This window comes from Jaculus jaculus, chromosome 7 (genome assembly GCF_020740685.1).
Source record: "Jaculus jaculus isolate mJacJac1 chromosome 7, mJacJac1.mat.Y.cur, whole genome shotgun sequence".
In the NCBI taxonomy this organism is placed as follows: domain Eukaryota; kingdom Metazoa; phylum Chordata; class Mammalia; order Rodentia; family Dipodidae; genus Jaculus; species Jaculus jaculus.
The window spans coordinates 142,188,151-142,214,129 of NC_059108.1; the positions used below are offsets into that span (position 1 = coordinate 142,188,151).

General features: G+C 41.3%; 1 protein-coding gene and 1 non-coding gene across 2 annotated transcripts in view; one reads left to right on the plus strand and one right to left on the minus strand.

Moving 5' to 3' along the window:
* Positions 1-25,979, minus strand: part of Ttll5 (tubulin tyrosine ligase like 5) — a 254,825-nt gene that overhangs the window by 226,722 nt on the left and 2,124 nt on the right. Inside the window, 4 exon segments of the mRNA XM_045154327.1 lie at positions 2,515-2,645; positions 8,656-8,762; positions 10,851-10,933; positions 19,656-19,762. Coding sequence (XP_045010262.1) covers positions 2,515-2,645; positions 8,656-8,762; positions 10,851-10,933; positions 19,656-19,762 — 428 coding nt within the window.
* LOC123462634 lies at positions 4,598-4,728 on the plus strand. Its single transcript, XR_006638420.1, has one exon. It is a non-coding gene; the product is annotated as a small nucleolar RNA SNORA51 (small nucleolar RNA).

Genomic DNA, 25,979 nt, shown 5'->3' on the forward strand with positions numbered 1-25,979 from the left:
AAGCAAAACAAAGCAAAACTGATTTATATTAAAGTCCTGCAACAGAAGACAGGTTTAGTTATATATGACAGAATATTAAATTACCAAAAAACAAGGAGCCTGAGTACGTGTGTGTGTGTGTGTGTGTGTGTGTGTGTGTGTGTGTATTTTTCCTTTTGCCAGTTCCCCCAGATTTCTGAGGACAATTGGAATAAGCACAGAAGCAGCTAATAATTTAATAAAGCAAGTAATAAAGCAAACAAAAAATTTAAAAAATTGCTAAGCTTCATTCTTTCAAGATCTTCCTGTCTCTTCTAGTCTATGTTAATCTGTTCTCGAGGGGTGGGACGCATGGCAGTAAAAACGGCAGTCTTCACCCTCACAGCAAGCGGACTAGCAGGAGAGTAAACGTGAAACAAGCACTAACCGACACTGCATTATCAAGAGTCAGTACTAGAAAAATGCCTAAGAAAATGACCAAAGCTGTCTAGAGACAGTACCCTCCCTCCACAGTGACAACCAAATGTGGAAAACTCTAGTTTTCAGGAAGAGGAAAGTCTAGCTACAGGCAATGCTTGTTATGAGCATACTGTTATCAGTCCTGCTCTATGAACTAGTCTTATCTGACTAATGCCTCTAGGCTGCAAGTGTCCTATGATACCATGCCTCCTAGCATGCACAGGGTGTGAGGAAATGTTTTTATTTAAACAAAAAAGTTAATGTGTCCTCTGGTGCTTCACTGGTATGTTTCCGAAATTCTAAATATCAACATTCATCATCTACGGCAGGATTTTGATTTGTGATTTTTCAGAACAATGATCAACTTCTTTCAAATGTGGACTAGAAACAAGAAAAATGAGAGGCAGAGGCAGGACAGAAGTCTCAGCAGTCTGCCCAGATCAAGAGGGCCCTCCAGTCCCCAGTGGTCGCATGTCCAATGCGATGCAAGAGCCCCAACCAGGAGCGGGAAGCTGAGCACGAAGTCGAGCACCAGCTTCGAGTCCAGAGCACTATTAGGCAACATTCTTAAACTACCTCATCTTATCTTTAAAATACATTTCATCAGGTTTGCTAAGACCTTTTAACTCAAAAATTATGGTTCTAGGAATTGACAGGTTGTATCAAACTTCAGGCATTTCTAATGACTGGCTGATACTGCAATTGTATTCACATCCTAAAACCGTTTCTTCACCTCCATTATAACTAGCCATGGAGCATAGTTCTGGAAAGCTCTGCTTTACCTAATGCTCTCACCCATCTTTCTTGCCGCTTCCTTCTTCCAGCTTAAAAGTCGTTCACATGAAGAGTAGCTAGACTTGGTCACAAACCTTTAAAAAAGACTTTACCATAAAAACAAATGTCCCTTTGAAAGAAGAGAGGTATGAAATGGTGGCTTCTCCTCTACCATGTGACCTTAGCAATATGGTTAATCTGACCATGGTGTACTTATCTAAGTGGCTGTACATAAGAACAGCAGCCAGGCCCTGGGCAAGCAGCACACTGAAGGCAAGAAGATTCCTCTGGACATCTTCCCTTGCCTCCACTCCACTTCCAAAGACAATGTAACGTCCTGGTGTGGTCTCTGGGTGGCAAGAACAGTGACTGATCTGTATGGGCCTCATTCTGGCTGCACTTGCCAGGTCTAAGCGTGGTGGCTGTAAAAAGGCTATGTGTTCAATAGACCCTTCCATCAAGCCCTTTTGTTAAAGTAGCATATGGAAGAGTTTGGGGAACAGAACGGGGAGAAACATGGGGATCTCACATACAGAAGTACAAAGTGATCTTACACACACACATATTCTTATCAATGAAGAGACAATTAAGGCATGCCTGATGACATCAGTGTGTCCTTATATAAATGAGATCCTTAAAAAAAAAAAAAAAAAAAAAAAAAAAAAAAACAGGGCTGAAGAGATGGCTTAGCGGTTAAGCGCTTGCCTGTGAAACCTAAAGACCCCGGTTCGAGGCATGTTTCCCTAGGACCCACGTTAGCCAGATGCACAAGGGGGTGCACGTGTCTGGAGTTCATTTGCAGTGGCTGGAGGCCCTGGCACGCCCATTCTTTCTCTTTCTCTCCCTCCCTCCCTCCCTCCCTCTCTCTTCCTCTCTCTCTCTCTCTCTCTCTTCCCTTTCTGCCTCTTTCTCTCTGTCTGTCGCTCTCAAATAAATAAAAATAAACAAAATTTAAAAAAAAAACCCAAGAGCACCATCATAATAAAAATAATTCTAGCCGGGTGTGGTGGCACACGCCTTTAATCCCAGCACTTGGGAGGCAGAGGTAGGAGGATCGCCGTGAGTTCAAGGCCACCCTGAGACTACATAGTGAATTCCAGGTCAGCCTGAGCCAAAGTGAGACCCTACCTTGAAAAACAAAACAAAACAAAACAAAAATAATTCTAAACTAATGTCTTCAACTATTTTATTAGAGAACTATAATTTTTCAAGGACTTCAAAAGTCCCAATTGGTTGCTAATATGAAGCAACTCTGGGGTAAATTGGCACTAATCTAAGGTGCCTTTTCGGTCAAGCACTTACTACAGAATTCCGCGTACTCAGCTGGCAGGAGGAACGTCTGAGGGAGGATGTGAAAAGCCTTGAATCCATGTGTATGTTGCATTCGAACGATGTTTTTGTACAGTCGGTCCTTCCGGGTTAGTTCATAAGACCTAAAACCCAGGACATATTTGCATTTCAGTAAACTATTACTCCAAAGAACTCACAGCTCATAGTTAGAGTCATTAATGAAGACAGCCGTTTACCCTAAATCTATCACTGTTACCCCAAAGCCTTATCCAACATTTTCATCATATGGTTATTTTTGGTCAAATTTATTCACTAAGATACAATTTATATACAGTAAAATTTGCTCTTTAGGTATGTAATTCTGATACGTGATTAGGTAATGACCACTCCAATAATGATATACAACAGTTCTAATATCCCAAAGTTGCCTCAAGTTCCTTTGCATCAACCCCTTCAATCACCTCTAGACACTAGGCAAACATTCACCTGTTTTCCGTTCTTCCCAGAAAGTCAAGTATAAATAGCACTAGGACGTAAGCGTCTCCAGGCTGACTTCCCCTGAGCATGACGCTCTTGAGCTTTACTCCACTGCCACACATGTCAGCAGTTTTTTCTTTTATTCATCTACTTACAACCCATGCTGTGGCCTACACCACAGTTTATTTACCTATTTACTAGTTAAAGGACATCTGGGTTATTTTCAGTTTGGGGAGATAATAAATACACTTACTAAAAACATCTGCATACAGGTTTTGGTATGAACAGTAAGTTTTCATGCAAACATTCTCATTGTTCTAGGTGTGAGCCTGCCAGGTTGTTTATTATGTTATATGAGTTATCTACTACTACATAATAATCCCCAAACAGAGCAGCTTAAAATAGTGATACACATTAATAAACTCATATGATTTCCATGGCCAGCGATGAGGGAGGAAAGGACTGTGCAGCTCTGTCTTGGGGCCTCTGCTAAGGTTATAGGGAAGATGTTGGCCTGCGCTGCCAACAGCAGGCCTGACTGTGGGCACAGCATCCACTTCCCGTGGCTCACTGGCATGGGGCTGACTGCTGGCAAAAGGCTTCACTTCCTCCCCATGCAAACTCTTCGGTAAGGCTGACTGTTTTCATGACAGGCCACTAGCTTCTCCTAGACCCAGTGATCCCAGAAACAGGCTGTAATGTCTGCTATGACCTAGTCTCCGAGATGACACACCACCTCTTCTGCCACATTCCATTTGTTACAGGCAAGTCTCTAAATCCAGTTGACACTCAAGAACAGAAAAATTTGACTGAACATTTGAAAGCAGTGTCAAAGAATTTATAGACACATTTTACACTCGCCACGTAAGTATATATTTAACTTTATAAGAACTGCCAAGACAGTTATTCTGAGGATATTGGAAAAACAAGCTCAGTTTCTCCTATCATATTCTGAGACAGAGGAAATACCAAATTCTATTCTGCACTCTCAATTCCACATACTCACTCAACACTTTTGATGCCAACTCTGTGGAGTCCTTCTCTACCACCAGCAAGCAATCCTGTGCAAATGCCACCTGGGTATCCAATTCAATTCTGATACTATCTACCTGGATATCAGGCCTCAAGACTGCCCCTAACTTCTGACCCTAGTTGCAAGGCCCTGGTTGTTTTACTTGTGCTCTGGCTGACCAGCTTCCCCTCAGAGACCCCAAGACCCTCTCTTTGGTCAATGAACTTACTAGAGCTCAAAAGACCACTCCCATTTGCTGGCTGACTGTAAGCCTATGACAAGGAATACAGATGGAGAGCAGCAGAGGGCACAGCGCTTCCCTGCCCTCTCTGGGACACTTCCTCCAGGAACTGCCATGGGCTCAGCTAATTGGCAGCTTCACCAGACAGATGTGACGGATGAAATTGCTGATCACTTCAGCTCCCCTCATCTTCCTGGACACTACGGAGCAGACTGAAACCTCTAGCTTTCCCACCATGCCATGGTCTTCCCCATAACCTGTGGCCCTCCTGAAGCTACCCAGGGCCTGCCACTGATTTTAGGACTTCAAAATCAAGAAACTGGGACTTAGAACAAATGTGTATTTCATAGTATCAAAGTTGTCCAAGCTTCCTACTGCTTACCATAGGCTGTGTTCTTATACTGACTGTATAGAAAGAGGAGGCAAAGTAAACCTACCAACGTACAACTCAGCCTAGGCCACCGTGCCTGGTCTGTTTGTGAATGGGGAGACATAGGAAAAAAAAAAGTTGTCCAAACTGGCTGTATCATTTTGCACTTCTATCAGCAACCAACTAGTGTTCCAGTTATGACATGTCTTGACCAGCACTTGCTATTGTTGGTTTTTAGCCATTCCCAATTAATAGATATTGGGCTATAGCAATGGCTTAGTGGTTAAGGCATATGCCTGTGAAGCCAAAGAACCCAGGTTCGATTCCCTAGGACCCACATAAGCCACAAAGGGTGGCTCATGCATCTGGAGTTCATTTACAGTGGCTAAAGCCCTGGCATGCCCACTCCCTCTCTCTCCCAAATAAAGTAAAATAAATTTAAAAAAAAAAAAAACCTAATTGGAAGATATCACTTGGTAGTTTTTAGCCATTCTAATAGGGAGAAATAGGTTGTACCACATATGGTTTTAATCTGTAGTCCACTAATGACCAATGATATCAAACCTCTTTTCTGTCTTTAATTTGCATCAGCATATCTTTCTTGAAATACCCACTTAATCTTTTGCCCATCTTGAAAACAAGGGTTCTTTTCTTACTACTGAGTTTCAAGAGCTCATTATATACTGTGGACACAAATTCTTAAACAGATACATATTTGTAAATATTTGTTCTCCAGTCTGTGAGTTCCTTTTTACTTTATTTATTTATTCATTTGGTTTTTCAAGATACGGTTCTCACTCTAGTCTAGACTGACCTGGAAATGACTGTGTAATCTCAAGGTGGCCTTGAACTCATGGCCATCCTACCTCTGCCTCCCAAATGCTATGATTAAAGGTGTGTGCCATAATATACAACCTTTTACATTTTTTGAAGTGACTCTGAGAAAGCAGACGTTTTTCATTTTAATGAAGTCTACCTTATCTTTTTTCCTTTTATGCACTGTGCTTTCATTGTAATAACCAAAAAATCTTTGCTTAACCTAAGATCATAAAGATTTTCTCTGTACAAGTTTTATACTTTATGTTTGACGTTTAGACCTATGTTCTTAATTCTAAATACTGCTTTGCAAAACTTGATTTACAAATATAAAAATTCTAAAACAAATTTTGAACATAAACAAAAAGATCATGTTTTAAGTCTGTCTTAAACACATTCAAATTTTCAGATTATAAGGACTAAATACATGAAAGAAATTCCAGCTTCATAAAGTTCCATCAACAATCTTTGTGGTGGTTTGAATGTAAAATATGCCCTCCCAATAGGTTCATGTGTTGGAATACTTAATTCTCAGCCTGTGGCACTGTTCTATAAGGCTATGGAAGTGTAAACCTTGCTGGAGGAAAAGTCTTAGCCTAAGAGGACATATTTAATACTTGTATTTTATATCATACCTTCCCTGCAGAAAATATATACATATTTTCTACTTTCCTCTGACCATAAGGCTCTAATTGTTCATATGTATATGACTGATTATTACTGCAAGTACTCCAGAATGCAATGTATCAAGCTATTCCAAATATTTGTCAAGAACAGTGCATGCTTACAATCCCAGCCCTCTGGAGGCTTACACAAGAGAATCACAGGAATTCTTCAGAACAACATAGGACTCATAGTGAAACCCTGTTTCAAAATAAGTAAATAAACAGAAAATAAAATGCCCTAAATATTATAGATTTTAATTAAAACATATCACAGGTTGAGCATTCCTAATCTAAAACTACAAAATGTTCCAAAATCCAAAATTGTTTCAGTAACATGATAGAACAAGTGGAAAATTTTATACCATGAATCATTATTTCATACAAAAACTATTGAAATATTGTATAAAATTATATTCATGCTAAGTTTGTGAAGTAGATGTAAAACATAAATGTATTTCATTGTTTAGACTGGGTCCCATCCTTAAGATATCTCATGATGTATATGTAAATATTCCAAAAACAGAAAAACTAAATCCAAAATCCTAAGCAACTTAGGTTAGAGATACTCAACTTGTAAATGTATTGAAAAATAATTGAAAACTGAGGGACAGTCATACACCAGAAAAAGCCAAGGAGATTTGACAACAAAATGCAATGTGGGATCCTGATTGGATCCTAGAACAGAAAATGGACATAAGTAGAAAAGCTAATAACATTAAAAATGACATTTATGCTGAGAAACCCTGCTGGAGCTGAGCTGAAAACCTCCTCCATGTAGACCAGCTGACACAAAGCTGGAAAAAAGCCATGCTGCATGCAGTTCAATGGGAGAGAGAGAGATCACCAGTGAAGATACCCAACAGTCAGTCAGGCATGGTGGCGCATGCCTTTAATCCCAGCACTTGGGAGGCAGAGGTAGGAGGATCTGAGACTACATAGTGAATTCCAGGTCAGCCTGGGCCAGAGTGAGACTCTACCTCAAAAAAAAAAAAAAAAAAAGATATCCAACAATAAACATTTCAAGTCTTATATTTGGCCAGCCAGGCCAAATGAGTTAAAGGGTGCAATAGTGGCATGTCTGTTATAGGAGAAAACAACTGCCATCTAATTGGACTGGAGGCTTGCTCCATGGGCGGAAGTACATCCCTGATACTGAATACCTACAACAGACATAGTCATGAGCCCTATGGGGTGTAAAATCATCTGCTGCTGTCTGGCTAAAAGTATATACTATGCTCACCAAACAATCCAGTAAGCACTTCTCTTAATGTTCATACCCCCATATATTAATGTTACTCTCACTTTTGGTTAGAGAAGCTTCTCTTTTTAGATGACAGTGACCTTGAGATGACTCAGAAGGCACCATGGTGCTGAGAAGAAGTGAGAGAGGAGTGCTCAGCATTGAAATATCTCTATCACACCTTCAAAGGCTCAGGGTCTATTGCGGAAGAGGTGGTGGAAAGAATTTAAGAGCCAAAGGAAGGGTAGGACTCCTTAAACATGCTCTACCAGACGCAAAATGACCTGGATATCCATGACTTCACAGTGCCTGACACTACCTACACAAAACCATCATAACAGGAGGAAAAGATCATGACATCAATATAAAAGAGAGACTGATTGAGAATAGGAGGGGATATGATGAAGAGTAGAATTTCAAAGGGAAAAGTTGAGGAAGGGAAGGAATTATCATGGGTTATATTGTCTACAATTATGGAAGTGTCAATAAAAAAAAATTAATAATTTTTTTTAATTTAATGGAGTTCAGCATGTTTTGTTTTTGGTTTTTCAAGGTAGTGTCTCTCTCTAGCCCAGGCTGACCTGGAATTCTCAGAGTGGCCTCGAATTCATAGTGATCCTTCTACCTCTGCCTCCCAAGTGCTGGGATCAGAGGTGTGTGCCACCACACCCGGCATGGTGCGTGTCTTTAATCTCAGTACTCAGGGAAAGCAGAGGTAGGAGGATCACTGTGACTTTAAGTACAACCAAAGACAATTCTGAGTCAATTCCAGGTCAGCCTGGGCTAGAACAAGACCCTACCTTGAAAAACCACCAAAAAAAATTTAATGGTCTAAATCAGTTGACCACTAGATATGTCATCTTTCAATTTTGTTAAAAGCCAAGAAATAAAAACACCATAATACAAGAAAGAATAGTTATGAAATTAATAGGACACCGTATTTTTTTTTAACTTCGGAAGCCTGAAAATACTTATGACCAAAGTCAGTGCACCATGTTAAGATACTAGGTAGATCACTCTGTAATAGAAGTGAACAGCAACTGTAAAAGGGAAGGTGAAATTGGAGAGCCCATCCACATGAGGTGCCGTCCAGAATCTCAGTATCAGTGAAGACAACCCAAAACTGTCTCCTTAAAAACATTCATATCTCCAGACTTTGAAAAGCATCCACATATTCCTAGAGAAATGAATGCTTCTGTCTGAACTGCACATTGCCACACTACACCATACTACTTTTTCCATTTCTTTTTCTAAAAAGTAGATAATTCTCTCAGCTGGCTACATGGTCCAATGTCAGCTACCTAGAAAAGCAGCTACAAGAGCACTCAATACCTGGGAAAGTGATTAACCTTTTGTGCTTCAGAGAGAGTGCGAAGTAAGAAGGGCTTCAGGTGGGATCCTGTCCACATCAGGTTATAGTCAGGGCTGCTTGGGTGAACCTGAGGGCAGAACCACAGAAGGCAAGAAAACATTAGTGGTAGCCTCCCTCCAGGAGGACCAGTGGCAGAAAAGGTACAATGATTTTTCTTCCACAGATCCACAAGGGTGGCCCAGTTAGTATGTGAGCCTAGTATGACAGCAAATAAGATACTCGGGTTTAAAGAATAAGAGATTGAGCAAATCATGTATGCAACCAATAAGACTCTTCTACATAAATTGATAATGTCTGTGGTAGTTTGAATAAATGTCTCCCAATAGATTCAGGAGGGGTTTTTTGTTTTTGTTTTATTCGAGGTAGGGTTTTGCTCTAGCCCAGGCTGACCTGGAATTCACTATATAATCTCAGGGTGGCCTCAAACTCATGGTGATCCTCCTACCTCTGCCTCCCCAGTGCTGGGATTAAAGGTGTACACCACCACGCATGGCTTTTAGATTCAGGAGTTTTATTAAAGCCTTAGAGTTCCAGGTACATGGCTGGAGGCGGTGTCACTGGGTGGATCTTAGGGTCCAGCCCAAAGGTGTGGTGTTGGATTTGAATTTTAGTGTAAAGATACGCAAAGTGCCTGAGCTCCTCCTGGAGCTCCTAAGTGTGTGGTGTGGCTTTTGGCCTTTGGTCTGTGGCTTTTTCTCACTGCTAGGTCTTGTGAAAATGGGCCAACTTTTTCTGCCTTTATGGAACTTTCCCTGCTTCAATAAATCCCTTCCTCCATAACTGTGCCTGGTCTGGAAGTTCATCTCAGAAAACTTGAAGCTGTCGGCTACAATGTCTATTACTCTTGCATATAAAAGTATGTGATCAAGCCAGGCGTGGTGGCGCACGCCTTTAATTCCAGCACTGGGCAGGCAGAGGTAGGAGGATCACCATGAGTTTACGGCCACCCTGAGACTACATAGTAAATTCCAGGTCAGCCTAGGCTAGAGTGAAACCCTACCTTGAAAAACCAAAAAAAAGTATGAGATCAAAACCCAGCCCTCCAAACTCTTCCTAGACCTTCCTTATGTCCTTGCAGATCAGATCAGAACTAAAACCTTTCAGGAGTGAACCAAGTTAGATTTCATCTGTCCATTTATTCAATGACACACTTTGTCCATACCATATGATAGGCCTACAGCAAGTGTTAGAGATTAAAATATAAATAATAAAAAGCAGCAGAGATAGGATTGCCATGCATTTGAGGCCACCCTGAGACTCCATAGTGAGAGAGTAAGTAGAGTGAAACCCTACCTCGAAAAAATAAAAAAAATAAATAAACAACAGGACAGGACATGAACAGGCATCAAAACATCTCCTGAATGTCTCCTACACATAGTAGTGTAGTAGGTGTTAGCACCCAGACTTTCAGCAATGGTCACAGGCCATCAGCAGTGGAAGTCTGTTTAGCAGTTTGCCTGTCCTTTTTTATGACAAGATCCCAATTATCTGTGGGGAAATGTGATGGTTTGGATTAGGTGTCCCTCATAAACCCGTGTTCTGAATCTTGGTACCCAGCTGATGGCAATTTGGGAGGTGGAGCTTTTCTGGAGGAGGTGTGTCACTGGGGTGGACTTAAGGTTTATTAACCCTCAGTTTGCCAGCGCTAATCAGCACTCTCTCCTGATGGTGGGCAGGAGGTGATGTCTAGCCTCTGCTCATGCCACAGTTTTCCCTACCATCATGGAGCTTTCCCTCAAGTCTGTCAGCCAAAATATACCTTCTTCCCACAGTTGGTTTCAGCCAGGGGCTTTGTGCCAGCAGTGATCAGGTAACTACAACAGGAAATGTTCTTGCTCCATGGTTTTAAAGGACCTGACCGTTATCCACCCTCCCCTCTCCACCTAAGACCCAAACTAGTCCAAAAATTCTATCTCCAGAGAGACAAGGACAAAGAGGGGAGTCCAGTCACTTCCATAACAGTGTCTTAAGGAGCTTCGGTATTCCTGACCGGCCTCTCTCTTTCCATCTATGACAGGATAAATTGCTAGTGTTACCAATTCTGCATACAGGTCCTGTGTACTTCCTAGAACTCGCTCTACAGATCAATAAAGTCAGTTAGGAAGCTAGGATTTTCAGCTTTTGGGATAAGATGAGATCACAAAAATGAGCTTACTTCGTGAAATCCATGGGCTGTTAGAATGCTGCGCACCAGGCGACTGTCCGTTTTCACAATTTTATAAGATAAATGATAATGTTCTAAAGAAAAACACAGAATCAAGTTCAGTAACCTGGAAGCTAGCTGCAAAAAACAAGAACAAAATCTAAGACAGTAGTTTGCTCAATACTAGCTGAAGGCACTATACTGACACCATTCAAACTACAGTAAGTTAAGGGTATTCAGGACCAAGGACCTTAGAGATTATGGCATTAGTTCACTCCAGCGAAAGGGGGGAAATTACACCTTTGTTTTTACTAGTTTATAGCTGAAAGTTAACAATGCCTTCAATGAAGAAAGTGGGCAATGGAGCAACAGTGTAACAGTGTCTGTGATCCTCCCTCCAAGAAATGTTATCTATTTTAGTGTCAGTTAGCAATTGTTGCAATTCTCTCAAAATACCATTCATTCTCTAGCTTGGAAGTGGTTAAAAGCACATGCTGCATGATCCTAAAGACCAGAGCCAGGGTGCCCAGAACAGAAATCCAGACACCACAGCTCATGCGTCTATAACCCACATGCCTACACTGACGGGAGACGGAGCCAGGAGAAGCCCAAAGCACAAAGGGCAGTGAGTCTGGCATTCGCAGAGGCAAACGAGAGAGCTCCTTTCTCAAACAAGGTGGAAGACAAGGACCGACAGTTCAGGTTGTCCTCCCACCTCCACGCACACACCAAGGCACACACATGCCCGTACTTCCACACACAAACTAGCGCACTGGTGAAGAGTACATACGTCAGGTGGGAGAGATGGCTTAGCAGTTAAGGCGCTTGCCTGTGAAGCCTAAGGCCCATGCTCTACTCTCCAGGCCACACATGAACTAGACGCACAAGCTGACACAAGCGTGCAAGGTCACTCATGCACACAAAGTGGTGCACACATCTGGAGTACAACTGGAGTGGCTGGAGGCCCTGGCACGCCAATTCTCTCTCATTAAAAAAGTACATATGGGCTGGAGAGATGGCTTAGCGGTTAAGCGCTTGCCTGTGAAGCCTAAGGACCCCGGTTCGAGGCTCGATTCCCCAGGACCTTCGTTAGCCAGATGCACAAGGGGGCGCACACGTCTGGAATTTGTCTGTAGTGGCTGGAGGCCCTGGTGAGTCCATTCTCTCTCTCTCTCATTCCCTCCCTTTCTCTAATAAGTAAATAAAAGCAAAATGTTGTAAAAGATATATATATATATTATTAAATTCATTTCACCTTTCTAATTTAAAGTTCCCTATTTACTTTGCTTGTACTTCTATGGCTAGTCTATAAAAATACAAACTTACTAAATGACACATTCAGAAGCAGATTATAAAATGATAGTCATTCTAAGAAATGTTTATGTTCAGTTGACAATACCTCTGTTGCCTCTAAATTTCAATCTATTTAATTATTAAAGTACACACAACTTGAGGTTATATGAAAGAAAAAGCCCCACTACTATTTTTCACCAATAAAGCATAAGAAATCATACTGTAAAAATTATTATAAGTGAACTCAAGAAATATCTAAGAAATGAACAGTGAAGGGAGCTGCCATCTCACACTATGGGATCAAAAGACCTTAAGTAATGCCCCAGTTAACTTCTCAAGGGGATTTAACCACAGGCTTATATCTGAGCAGACCACATGACCTGCTATTTTAGAAAGAAAAAAAAAATGGGCCAAATATGTTTAATAATTCAGAAAACCAAGGCATCTACTACCAAAAGTTAAAGGATTCTGTTCATAAAAAGGTAAAAAGATGATTAAATCTTAAGGAACCAAAAAACAAAATTTTTTTAAATAATGGAATTTAAGAAAAGTTTAGCAACTTTTTCTTTAGTTGTTGTTTTTAAATTTTTTTGTTTATTTTTATTTATTTATTTGAGAGCGACAGAGAGAGAGAGAGAGACAGACAGACAAAGAGAATGGGCGTGCCAGGGCCTCCAGCCAATGCAAACGAACTCCAGATGTGTGTGCCCCCTGGTGCATCTGGTTAACATGGGTCCTGAAGAATCGAGCCTTGAACCGGGGTCCTCAGGCTTCACAGGCAAGCGCCTAACCTCTAAGCCATCTCTCCAGCCCTGTTTTTAAGTTTGTAAACAAAGTCTCGCTGTGAAGCCCAGACTAGCCCCCAAAAAATCCTTCTGGTTCAGTGTCCCAAGTACTGGGATTGCATGTGTACACCATCATACCTAGCTTAGTGGCTTTTTCTTTAACCATGAAAATGTGCAAACATGGGCTGGAGAGATGGCTTAGCGGTTAAGCGCTTGCCTGTGAAGCCTAAGGACCCCGGTTCGAGGCTCGGTTCCCCAGGTCCCACGTTAGCCAGATGCACAAGGGGACGCACGTGTCTGGAGTTCGTTTGCAGAGGCTGGAAGCCCTGGTGCGCCCATTCTCTCTCTCTCCCTCTATCTGTCTTTCTCTCTGTGTCTGTCACTCTCAAATAAATAAATAAATAAATAAAAATTAAAAAAAAAAAAAAAAGAAAATGTGTAAACAAAATGTACTAGTAATAAAGACTTGTTAGTTCTAGAAAATAGTAACTGCTTGAACACTGGAATGAAATTATCCATATTTTTCCAATAAGTGATATTCTTTTTAAAAAAAGTCTCTGCTATTGACATAGAATGAATAAATTATTTTATATAAAAACAGATCACCCCCTCCTTCTGTGGCCCCCTGGTGGTCCTGGAGGCCTCCTCTTTTCCCAACAGTACCAGGAACCCCCCTCCATTCTTTCCCCTTCAGGTAGCCAGACTCGGGCTCCAGCAGTCGTCTCGGCCAGTCTCGGCCATTGCCTCCAAGTGCACTAGACCTGACCCTGGTGAGAGCCCAGGGAGGGGCAGGGCTGATGTAAGACCCGCCCAGCCACCACAGCCCCAGCACCAAAAAGTGGCAAGGAAAAACAAAGGTCACATTTAACTAAAGCCTATGGTGAACTGAAGTTTTACGTAAATAATGCCATACTTTGTTACAGGATATCATAAATATAATTACTGAGTTTATGCTCTAGGTCAACTTCAACTTACACAGAGGATTACTGAAAATAACAAAATTCTCTCTGAGGTGATGATTTATAATTTTTTCAGTATTTTAAAATAAAAGGTTGTAATGTCCTGTTACTTAAAAGGAGGAGGCAACTGACCTGACTTCTAGGCCAGCCTGCCTCAAGATAGCAATAAAATTTGCCTTAATTACTCCTAATAAAATCATTTCCAAGTGTGTTATTGGTATTAATGACATAAAATTGTCTTTAGACTACTTGCTTGTCAGTGAGTAATAGGATTAATTAATTCGGTGTAGTTTTTCTTAATAACCTTATAAGAAAGATGTTTAATAATGGCGTGAGATGAATTGACTGAAGGAACTGGGAAGGAAGTTTTCAATGTTGGGACATAGAATGCTCATTAAAAATGCTTTTCGAGTGGTACTTATATCAGAATGTTAAAATATGTGGATAAACATGTATGTGTGTAGGAAAAAATTCTCAGGCTAAACCTAAAGACCATGCCTAAAGTTAGAGATTTTTCAACTGTTTACAAACTCTTAAGGAACAAAAAACTAATTTTCAGACTAAAATATGTTGGGATAGCTTGTGTAAGCTTTATCAAATTTAAGTCATGGTAAAACATAAAATTGTTTTATGTTAATAAAAATTTCTGGGCTGGAAGGTGGCTTAGCGGTTAAGCGCTTATCTATGAAGCCTAAGGACCCCGGTTTGAGTTCGTTTCCCCAGGACCCACGTTAGCCAGATGCACCAGGGGGCACACACATCTGGAGTTCGTTTGAAGTCCCCCTCTCTCTCTCTCTCTCTCTCTCTGTCTCTCTCTCTGCCTCTTTCTGTCTGTTGCTCTCAAATAAATAAACAAAAATAAATAAAATAAATTTTAAAAATTTTTCTATGGTCCATAAAATCAATAGCTATCAAGTTTAAGCCAAAACCATTGGTTGTCAAATGATATCTTTTCTTTCAAAAAGATTTATCAAGGGTCATATTAATATTTAGCTAGCTGTTTTGGCTCAGAAAAGACCAGATTCTGCTCTATTGTATATAAAGTAACTGTCTCATTTTTGACATCTAGGTCCAGTGCTTATAACAAAATTAACTCTTAAGACATATTCCCTACTTTAGGGTACAGCCTTATGCTCAAATAGTCCTCATCTGAAAAAATATATATATATTTAAGCTCTGTGGTTCTGTTTCCAGTGTTCTCTGGGTAGTTGGTACCCACACAGGTATCTGAACTAATCAAAGATGTTTTCAAACACAGGTGCTAGGACTTTATACTGTCTTATTTGTCCTTTTCTGACAATTTCTAGGTTAAATTAATTGGTTTGCTTGTAAATTAATTGGTATTGTTTTCAAGACTGGTAACAGGTTCTGCCTGTACTTATAACTGTTAGATATTTCAAGTGTAAGATGTGCCTACTTTCTATATGTGGTTTGTGCTGCCACAGTAAAACAAAAATTTAAAAGATTGTGGACAAAATGATTCTAGAAGCTCTTGTGCCATTCTTTAACTAAATCTATTTCAGTAATGAAATGTGCTGGATATGTGCATACATTCAGCCTGGTGTACCTTCCTTTCTAAGTGTGTTAATTACCTACATAGAAGCCAAAGCCAACTGGAATCATCAGAGCAAAAAGGGCCAATATTTTGGCCTGTGCTCCCAGGTCATGAGGCCACTGGAGATGATGGGACACTTCTACACTGGGACCCTGGTAAGTCACCTGTCTTCCTGAGCAGGGAGGGTACGGAGACCCAAGCAAAAGTGGTGTAGAGTCTAAAATAGGAGAGTCACAACTGAGGAGCAATTGGTCCTCCTGACTTTCCAAAAAAGGGAAAAAAAAAAGGGAGCACGGCCCTGACTCATCCTAACAGACAGAAAACACCAGTAAGCTATAGGGATACTCCTGGGTCCCTAAAGTCTCTTTGGAGAGCTGTTAGTGACCTCCAAAATTAATCCTTAATTAAATTTTGGCTATCTGCATGGTCTGAAATACTCAGAGAGAAATATATAACCAAAGATAAAAAAAATACCTTAAATATATGAATGGCCTATTAAGTAATACAACAGCTTTCCAAGAGGGGAAACAAACATTAAGACACTTTTCCCCATAGTTCTAACTCTATAATAAAGGAAAACTAGATGTCAAAAGGGTTATTTTCAAATATAGAATATATAAACAAATTCTGAAAAAATATATTTGCACATCCTTTAATGACACCCAATGGCTGTCTATTATCAAGGTTAAATGTTGTGTGTGTGTTTCTGATAACTCTGCCAACATCTCATCTGTTTTACAAGAAATGCTGAATACTACTGTGCCATTTAATGAACATCTCTGGAAGAAAATCTCAGCCAGCTCATCCTCAGATGGTCCTGAGACGATCCAAGCCTGTCTACCTGAATTCCCTCAACCACAAAAGGACCAGTTTGCTCTGTGCTGACTTCTCATTAACTCCTTACTTTTATTCTTTCTCCTCAATGTTCTCCTCCAAGACTATTTTCCTACACTCTGTGGGGTCCATTAAAATAGTTCCCCTCTCTGGAAGAGACTCTAACTGCAACAAGTCCCCACTTCGTGTCCCATTCAGCAGGAAATAGTAAGTGATCGGATGTCTTTGTCACATGTCCCCGGTAGAGTGTCTTCTCATGAGAGGGAGAAATAAAGGGGGATAGAATTAGGGTGACTGGAGCCCTGAAGGTAAAAAGGACAAGAAAAATTTTCTTATCTTTTGCCCATTTCCAATGAACTGTTTTTCCGTGTGTGCTCTGAGTTCCTGGCTCTGCAAAGGACAGGCCTCGCCCTTTCTGATGCAGGTCAAGTGTCTCTGTCTGGCCAGCTCTAAGCCGACCAGGGCTGAATGCCTACTATTTCCATAATCAGGACCAGTTGTATCAAGACATCCACTCTGCTTTGGTGCAAACGGAGTAACCACCCCATACAGATTTCCTCTCCCACTTATTGTTCCCCACTCTTGATTGCTTCACAGGGGTATCTCTTAAAAAAAAAAAAATTACAAACTCCACCTGTGCTAACCACCAGTGCCAACTGAAAGAGATCTTCATCCCTCTGCTGGTGGGCCTCAGTGTGACCTGTCTTTGGGTGCCTCCAGTGACCAACAGCCTCAAATTTCTCCAGAGACAATGAATTTTCTCACAGGTGTGACACTTCAAAACTGTCTAGCCTTAGACTTCAATACTGCTGAACTTGGGGGGCATGTATGGTCTTGGGACAAGAATATTGTTTTCTTTGTTAATGAATCAAATGTTGTTAAGCTGCTTGACTGCTACAAGCCTGGGGACCCCACCGCCTGGTTCTCTAACCCTTTAGTTACTTGGCTTCTCCTTAGCCCCCTCCTTACTATAGTAACCCTGTTGCTTATAGTCCCGTCTCATCAAATTTCTTAGATAACAAGTAACTAACATTGCTAAGGTTATTATTAATCAGGTCCTTGTACACCACCTAACTCTCTCTGGACCTAAGGTAAATTTTAAAGAACTCATTTGGGATGACATTACCCCATTATAAAAACAAAGGGGGAGTTGTCGGGCACTGCCAGGCACAGGCTGGAGCCTTCAGGAGAGGGGCCTGAGCTTCCAAGCATGGCTAAGGACCTCTGGGCTACAGGAGGCCACTCCCTCTCCAAGCCCAGCACACCTCAACTTAGGCTCACCCATAGCCCTGTAACTTTTGGCCAGATGCCTAGAAAACTCTTTATCAGCCTTCACACAACCCACCCTCCTGAGACCCTAGATCACCTGAACTCCCCTCCAGTGCCTACTTGCTAGAATGAATGTCCCCAGATGCTAATTAAGCATCAGAAATGAACTTGGTATGTCAAATCCCCTTAGGGACCTCCCCTCGCCCCATGCTCAGATGCTTATAAACCCATTTCACTGATAATAAACTGAGAGCTGTTCAACTATCAAAAAAAAAAAAACATGGGCTGGAGAGATGGCTTAGCGGTTAAGCGCTTGCCTATGAAGCCTAAGGACCCCGGTTCGAGGCTCGGTTCCCCAGGTCCCACGTTAGCCAGATGCACAAGGGGGCGCACGCGTCTGGAGTTCGTTTGCAGAGGCTGGAAGCCCTGGCGTGCCCATTCTCTCTCTCTCCCTCTATCTGTCCTTCTCTCTCTGTGTCTGTTGCTCTCAAATAAATAAATAAAAAATTTTAAAAAAGAAACAAATCAAAAGAAACTTATTTGGGGGAAATTCTTTACTTATTTGTTTTTTGTAAACATCTTTGACATTTTGGGTTAGATCATATTAAGAGGGAGTTTTTCAGAATTATTAAGTTACTCAGGTTTCAGAGACCATGAATAAACTGTGTACCTTTAAATGGTAACCTAGCCACTTGCTGAAGGGATTATAACACAAGAATCTATGGGGAGAAAGGAACAATCAAATCCAAAAGTAGGTTCACAGTTCTATGAAATTCTAGCTCATTATGAGGTCACTTAAAAGTAGAACACATGAGCTAGAGAGATGGCTTAGCAGTTAGGCTATATGCCTGCAAAGCCAAAGGGCCTAAGTTCAATTCCCCAGTACTCACATAAGCCAGATGCACATGGTGGTACATGGCTCTGGAGTTCATCTGCAGTGGCTGGAGGCCCTGGTGTGCCCATTCTTATTATATACATGCATTTCCCTAACTTTCTTTCAAATAAGTAAATAAAATATTTTTTAAAAAAAGACGTTCAGTGCTGTAAGGCACTGGGAAGTACAATGCAATACCAGATGCCCTTCAGTCACCAGATGTCCACAATCTATAAAACAGAAAACAAAGCAGGGCGTGGTGGCACATACCTTTAATCCCAGCACTTGGGAGGCAAAGGTTAAGAGGATTACTATGAGTTCAAGGCCACCCTGAGACTACACAGTGAATTCCAGGTTAGCCTGGACTGAGGGAGACCCTACCTCAAAACACAAACACACACACACAATTGTTCATTGCCGCACTAGTCACAATAACAAAAAGGAAAAGCCAGTAATGTCTGTCAACTGACGCTTGACAAAATGTGGCACATCTATTCACTGGGATACTATCCAGCCAGGATATGAAGAACTGCTACATGTTCCAACATGGTCCCTGAAAACAGAAACAGAAAGAAGCCAGACAGAAAGGCCACATGTCATGTAATTCAATTTACATAAAACATCCAGAATAGGCAAATCAATAGAGACAAAAAGTAGACTCATAGCTACAAGGGACTGATGGTGGTATGGGAGATGGAGAGTGACTGCTTGGCTGAATACAGGGTTCTGGGATCACTTCTGGAATGATCACAACGTCCTGAAACTAGGCATTAGTGCCGGTGGCCCAACACCGTGAAAGTACTAAATGATGGTAAATTTTACTACATGTAATTCACTATAATTAAAAAATAAATACACATACATATAAAATTGAAAAAAATTCAGAAATAAAAAGTATGTAGGGAACAATTTAAGAAATTGTGAATGCAGCTGGGTATACAGCTCAGCTGGCAGAGTGCTTGCTTAACATACAGGAAGCCCTGAGTCCCAACCCCAGCACCGCCTAAGCCAGAGGTGGAAGAAGGAGTTTCAAGGGCAAGGTCCTCCCCGGCCACACAGTGAGCCAGCCCAGCTTCACTACACAATGCTTTGTCTCAAAAAAAGGGATAAAAACAAGTTATAAATAATCTTTAACTAGATGCATTTTTCTCATGGGCAAGGTTGCCCTATGTAAAAGCCACACTAAGTTTTTCCAAAATTGTGAGGGTCACACTCAGATCTGCCCTCTGTGGGAAAGGTTATACCTACCTCCAATTACTCGAATATTGTTGTCCTTTGTCAAAATAGCTTCAGCATGAAATACTAAAATTGGAATTCTCCTGCAGCCTCCAGTCCATATGATATATGGATGGTCCCTACAAGCATAGCAAAATGTTTCATTAATTTATAGTTCAAATTCTGAACAGCATAGTAATTTTCCCCTTGCTTCTGGAATAAGGACCCCCATTAATTCATATCCCATGCTTAGTCATGAGTTTAAGACAAATCCTATCTGGCTGCAGGAACAGGCCTTGATTAGTTTCAGCTAATGAGTGCTTTCCATCACTGAGTTCGTGATTGGTTCAGGAACAGGCACATAAACCAATGGGAGCAGGAGGTGGTAGACTAATCCCAGCACTTGGAAGGCTGAGCAAGTGCAAGACCACCATGGTAATAGGGAAACCCTGTCTCAAAAAACTAAGACAGGGTTGGAGAGATTGCTCAGTGGTTAAGGTGCTTGCCTGTGAATCCTAAAGACCCACGTTCAATTCCCCAGAACCCACATAAGTCAGATGCACAAGGTGGCACATGCACAGTTAGTTAGAGGCCCTGGCACTCGTTCACTCTCTCTAAATAAATAAGTAAAATATTTTTTTTGAAAAAAAAAAACTAAGATAAACAGACACAGATAAATGGAATAAGTGGAAAGGTCAGCAGGAAGGAGGGAGGGGAGGGATGGAGGAAGAGGGAGGGAGGGCATGCACATGTTCTGAGATCCTCTGGCAACATAGTGCTTCCTTCTTGTCTATACACGAAGGCTCTCTTTCTCACAATAGGGTGGAAATGAGAACTCGGAGCTACAACAGTCTGTGACATTGAGAGTCATTGAGAGCCTGGAACTGTTGGTAAAGGAGACAGTCAGTGGGAGCCTGACTGAGGGGAAAAAATGAGATCCTGGAGATTGGAGTTACAGAATCAAGTGATGCCTAAATATGATTTACTAAATTTCCTTTATTTGGAACATCTAGTTTTTCATTTTGTTTTAATCCTTTGCACACATAAAGAATCCTAAAAACAAACAAACAAAAAAAAGAATCCTAACTGATATATTGCCAGTAATTTATATACTTTCTTCCTATTCTATAGACCCACCCATTCTAGTCAACTTACTGACACCCCTAAAATGCTGAGCTAGGAACTCTAAATTATACAACGAACCCAACTAAAAACACTTTTTTGTTTTTGTTTTGGTTTTTTTGAGGTAGGGTCTCACTCTCTAGCCCAGGCTGACCTGGAATTCATTATTATTCATTATTATTCTCAGGGTGGCCTCCTCCTGCCTCTGCCTCCCAAATGCTGGGATTGAAGGTGTGCGCCACCACACATGGCTTAAAAACACATCTTTTAAAGAAAAGTTATGGTGTATAAAACAAAATGTGCTGCTCATGGGCTCTGACTGGCTTATGTGCCCACCCCCGACCCAACCACTGTCACACAATGATGGAAAGCCCTGACTGTCTAGAACTTATCACGACCTATCCCTATAGCAGGAAAGGAATTTATCTCGAAATTGGAGACAATGACATTTGGGGTGAAGGACAGAAAAAGAACTATTGCTTTATTCTGCCTCCCTATCTCCAGGAAACATCAGCGTAATCAATCTTCAACACAGATTAGAAAAATCAACCTCCTTAGAGCAGAGAGACCAGAGGGGAAAGGAGCTAAGTCCATGGATGTACCAGTAACTAAACAAAGGACTTTCACACTGCCATACTTAACCCTCTTGCCCACACTGTAAGCTGAGGCAATGTCTCCTGGAGGTTCAGTCACTTGCCCAGGATTCTACAAATTGCTGAGTTCAAGTATGTGAATCAACCCAGTGAATGCATTCTTTCTACTCTTTGCCAAATAATAATCACATTTCAACAGAGCTCTGCATATTGAACACTTGACCGCAACTCTTTGAGAAGTGAAATCAATCAGATACTTAAGATAAAATATGATTCAAGCCGGGCGTGGTGGCACACTCGAGAGGCAGAGGTAGGAGGATTGCCATGAGTTCAAGGCCACCCTGAGATGACAGAGTTAATTCCAGGTCAGCCTGGACCAGAGTGAGACCCTACCTCGAAAAACCAAAAAGAAAAAAAATATGATTCATTTAGCCAAGATTCACTCTAAAAAGCTCACATGACCACCCTTCTTCACAAAAGCTGTACCACAAATCTCAGGGTCAAGACACAGCCTCCCGATGCAAATGTACAAAGAGCCACACCTAAACAGGCCAACAACTTTAGAAATTAGGCAGCCTTGCGAGTGCCTTGAACTGCCAGCAGCATTTTAGAGAAGAAAGGAACACCAAACCTAGTTCAGTCTATCCACCAGACACACCGCATGGATCTCACCGTTCTCATTCTTGGACTTGGGCAACAGTACCATTGGTGAGAATTACCTTAACAAGAAATTTTGTTTGTTTGCTTGTTTTCAAGGTAGGGTCTCACTCTAGCCTAGGCTGACCTGGAACTCACTCTGTAGTCTCAGACTGGCCTTGAACTCACAGAGATACTCTTACCTCTGCCTCCCGGCTGCTGAAAATAAAGGGGTGCACCACAATGCCTGGTTTAACAATAAGGATTTTTTTCTGGTTTGCTTGCTTTTGTTTTTTAATCTTAAACAACTGTAAAACGTGGGCCTGGGCCCAGATGATCACTACAATCTCTTCCAAATGTAGTTGTCCTACTATTTTTCTAGGTCAGTGGATAAAGGAAAACAGCCTCAACCACAAAGTCTCACACAGGAACTCTGGAAACTGGCCAAAGTCCTTGTCAATCTAGCGCTGGCTACAAACTGACACCCTGTGCCTCACACTTACAAACAAAGGACTGCTGCTACAGGCCTGACAAGACCCAGGAGCACGCCGGCACACCACAGCTGGGAGAGCCAAGGCTTTAACTGCACTCTCACAAATTCCTGGTGGAGAAATCTCACTCACAATCCAAGGCAAGAGAAAAGAGTAAAGTCTTAATTCAGTAAGACAGCCTTGCAATAATCGCTTCAGGCAGATGCTAACTCGTCACTAAAAGCAATGCTCCCTAAAAGAGGCTTGACTTCAATAAAAGTAAGCATTTTCCTTTCTCTTAAAAATCAAAAAGTAGCACTGCTTCCACCAGGTGGTGCTAAAGGGGAAAATTAAAAAATTATTTGGAAACTGCACACTGGGAGTTTAATTTTTTATTTATATCAGAAACTGGCATACATCAAAAAAATGCATTTTTCAGGCATGAAAGAACAAAGGACTTGAAGGATCAGTTGCTGAAGTAGACCAATTTTATGACTAACTTTACCAAGACCCTAAGAACAGAGTCTTGGAGGAGGCACTATGCACGCCTAACGCAAAAATGGAGACCTAAAGCAGCGCCAGCACCTGCTTCCAGGCCTGTCCACACCAGTGCCCCATCAGCGCCTTCTCGCTCTTCCCCGGCCAGCCTCCACGCCCTACCCCCAGAGCCTGCCCGACCCCCATGTTGATGCCCTCCTCCAATGAGCTCTTGCAGTATGTGTTGTTGACCACCTTTTATGACAGAAATTAAAGTTACTCTTTTTCAGTGACTGTAGAAACCTTACATCAAGTTCTTACATAAAGAGTTCCACATCTACATATAAATTTGTATTTGTGATACCCAAGCAAAATATAAAAGTTTGTCATGTATTTGTCCTCTGAAATAATGCCATGCAAAACAAGGGCTGCTTGGATAGTTTCTAACCCTAAGGCCTGGGATTGCAAGGCACTAATACCTTAATAAGGGCTAGGGAGCTAAGACCCAACAGATGTCCATGCATATGTAACTTAGGAACAAATCAACATGTTTAGATGATGTGATACTTTCTAGCTTCCAACACTTCTAATACATAAACCAACTGGTCCAAATGTGGAAAAAAAACCAAACTGATTTGCGCTTTCAAGATTAACAGTTAAAATTCAACAGTTGGAGTCGACAGGAAGCAGAGCACAACCGAGACTCGGGGCAGGAGAGGACTGCACCTACGCCCTCACTAAGTTCCACCAGAAGCTGTGCATTTCTCAGTTACAGACCCAATGAGCCAGAGCTGCATTCCTACTATCTGTGCTCAGCCTCTACGCCTGCTAACGACAGAGAAAAAGAGTAAAAGAGCAATCTTAAAAATGTAAAGAATGATGCTTGCAGCAGTCTAAAATCTGGTAAAATGGGTAAAAGATCTCACATCAGCCAGGGGTGGTGGCACTCACCTTTAATCCCAGCAATCAAGAAGCAGAGGTAGGACGATCACCGTGAGTTCGAGGCCACCCTGAGACTAGAGTGAATTCCAGGTCAGCCTGGGCTAGAATGAGACCCTACCTCAAAACAAAAGAAAAAAAAAGAAATCTCACACCAAAAACAAAGACATAAGAAGGCACAATGACCAAAGGGAATTATACCCTTAATTATCCAAAAATGAATGACCCAAATACATTATCAAATCATCACCATTTACTGTGACCTCAAAGCTTAATACTTCAATATTTTCCAATACTATTAATATAACCTTCCACCTTACAAAATCTACCATAAATGTAACAGGGAAACCAACAAAAAATAGGTATTACAATTGTACAATACTTTACAATTTACTAAGTAATTACATACATATTACTCTATTTAGGCTTAACTGCTCCCTACAAAGTAGCCTGGGAGCTATTATCCCTGTTTTTCAGGTTATGTAGCACACAGATATCCCAAGTGACTCACAAAGTATATAAAAAGCATATCTTGATGGGCTGGGGAGATGGCTCTGAGGATAACAGCATCTGCTGCACAATCATTAGAATCTGAGCTCGAGCCCCAGCACCCATGTAAAAAGCTAGTCCACACAAGTCTTTAACCCCAATGCTAAGGAGGGTAAAAATAGAATAGCTGGGGCTCACCAATCAGCCCACTTGGCCAAAAAACAAGGGGGAGGAGGAATTGGAGAGATGGCCTAGCGGTTAAGGCGCATGCTAAGGACCCAAGTTCAATTCTCCAGGTCCCCCGTAAACCAAATGCACATGGTGGTGCATGCAACTGGAGTTCAACAGCAGTGGCTAGAGATCCTGGTGTGCCCATTCTCTCTCTCTCTCTCTCTCTCTCTCGCACTAATAAATAAAAATAAAATGTTAAAAAATTATCTTGACCTAAGTGTGGTGACTCAATCCTATAATCCCAGCACTCAAAGAGGATAAGCAGGAAAACTGTCATACATTCAAGGCCAGCCTGAGATCTAATATGAGAATCTGTCTCAATAGGAAAAAAAAAAAAACAAAGTAAAATAAGCCAGATGTGGTAGCACACACCTTTAATCCCAGCACTTGAGAGGAAGAGGGAGGAGGATCAGAATCACCATGAGTTCAAGGCTACCCTGAGACTACATAGTGATTTCCAGATCACCAGGGGTAAGAGCAAGAGTCTATCTCAAAAAATCAAAAATAAATTTTAAAAGGTAAAATAAAATATATCTTAACTTTAAGCAAGACCTTCTGCCTACTCTGTGCCAAATAAAGGAAGCAAAACAGCAGAGATCTTCAAAATCCACAAAATCTAACTCTGAATGTCAATCTACCATTCTCTGTAAGGTCTCCTTAAAAAGTTCCTGCATATTTGTAAGTATAAATTTAAACAAAGTCAAAATAGTAATACTTCCAAATTAAAAAAAGTTTAATCTCTCGGTGAAATGCAGCCCTTACCGTCAGCGCTAACATCTGCACTCATCACTGTCATTCATCTTGTGCTCATGTGTGTATGCAGATGCACTTACACATGTGTGTACATACATGTGGAGGCTCGGGGTCAATGCTTGTTGTCTTCCTCAATTGCTTTACATCTCATTTTTGAGACAGATCTCTTACTGAACTGAAGTTCTCCTGAAGAATGCTTCCATGATCCCTCTGCCTCACCTGTGAGGTGTGAGTCTCTGTGCCCTGCTTTTGACACAGGTGCTGGGGATCCTAACTCCTCATGTCCTCATGCTTGCATGGCAAGCACTTTACCAACTAAGCCATCTCTCCAGTCTCCTATCATTCGTTTTTATTATGCAGATCCAGCAATCAAGAAAAATGCCACAACCTAAAAGAACTCAAGAAAGCCACTGTAGTCAGTGAGCAACAATCAGGCTACACAAACTCCACTATCCTGCACCAGAGCTGCTACAGTAAGTTGCCTGACCACTTTATCTTGCCACCTTTTTATTAAGGTAGAAGCTTCTGTGAAAATTATTATTACACAGTCAACATCAGAATTTGGAAATCTATTTTTGTCAAGACCTAAAAATTGAAAATATCCTAACATGTAAGCTGTGATCAAAAAAGTTTGTTCACATGAGATA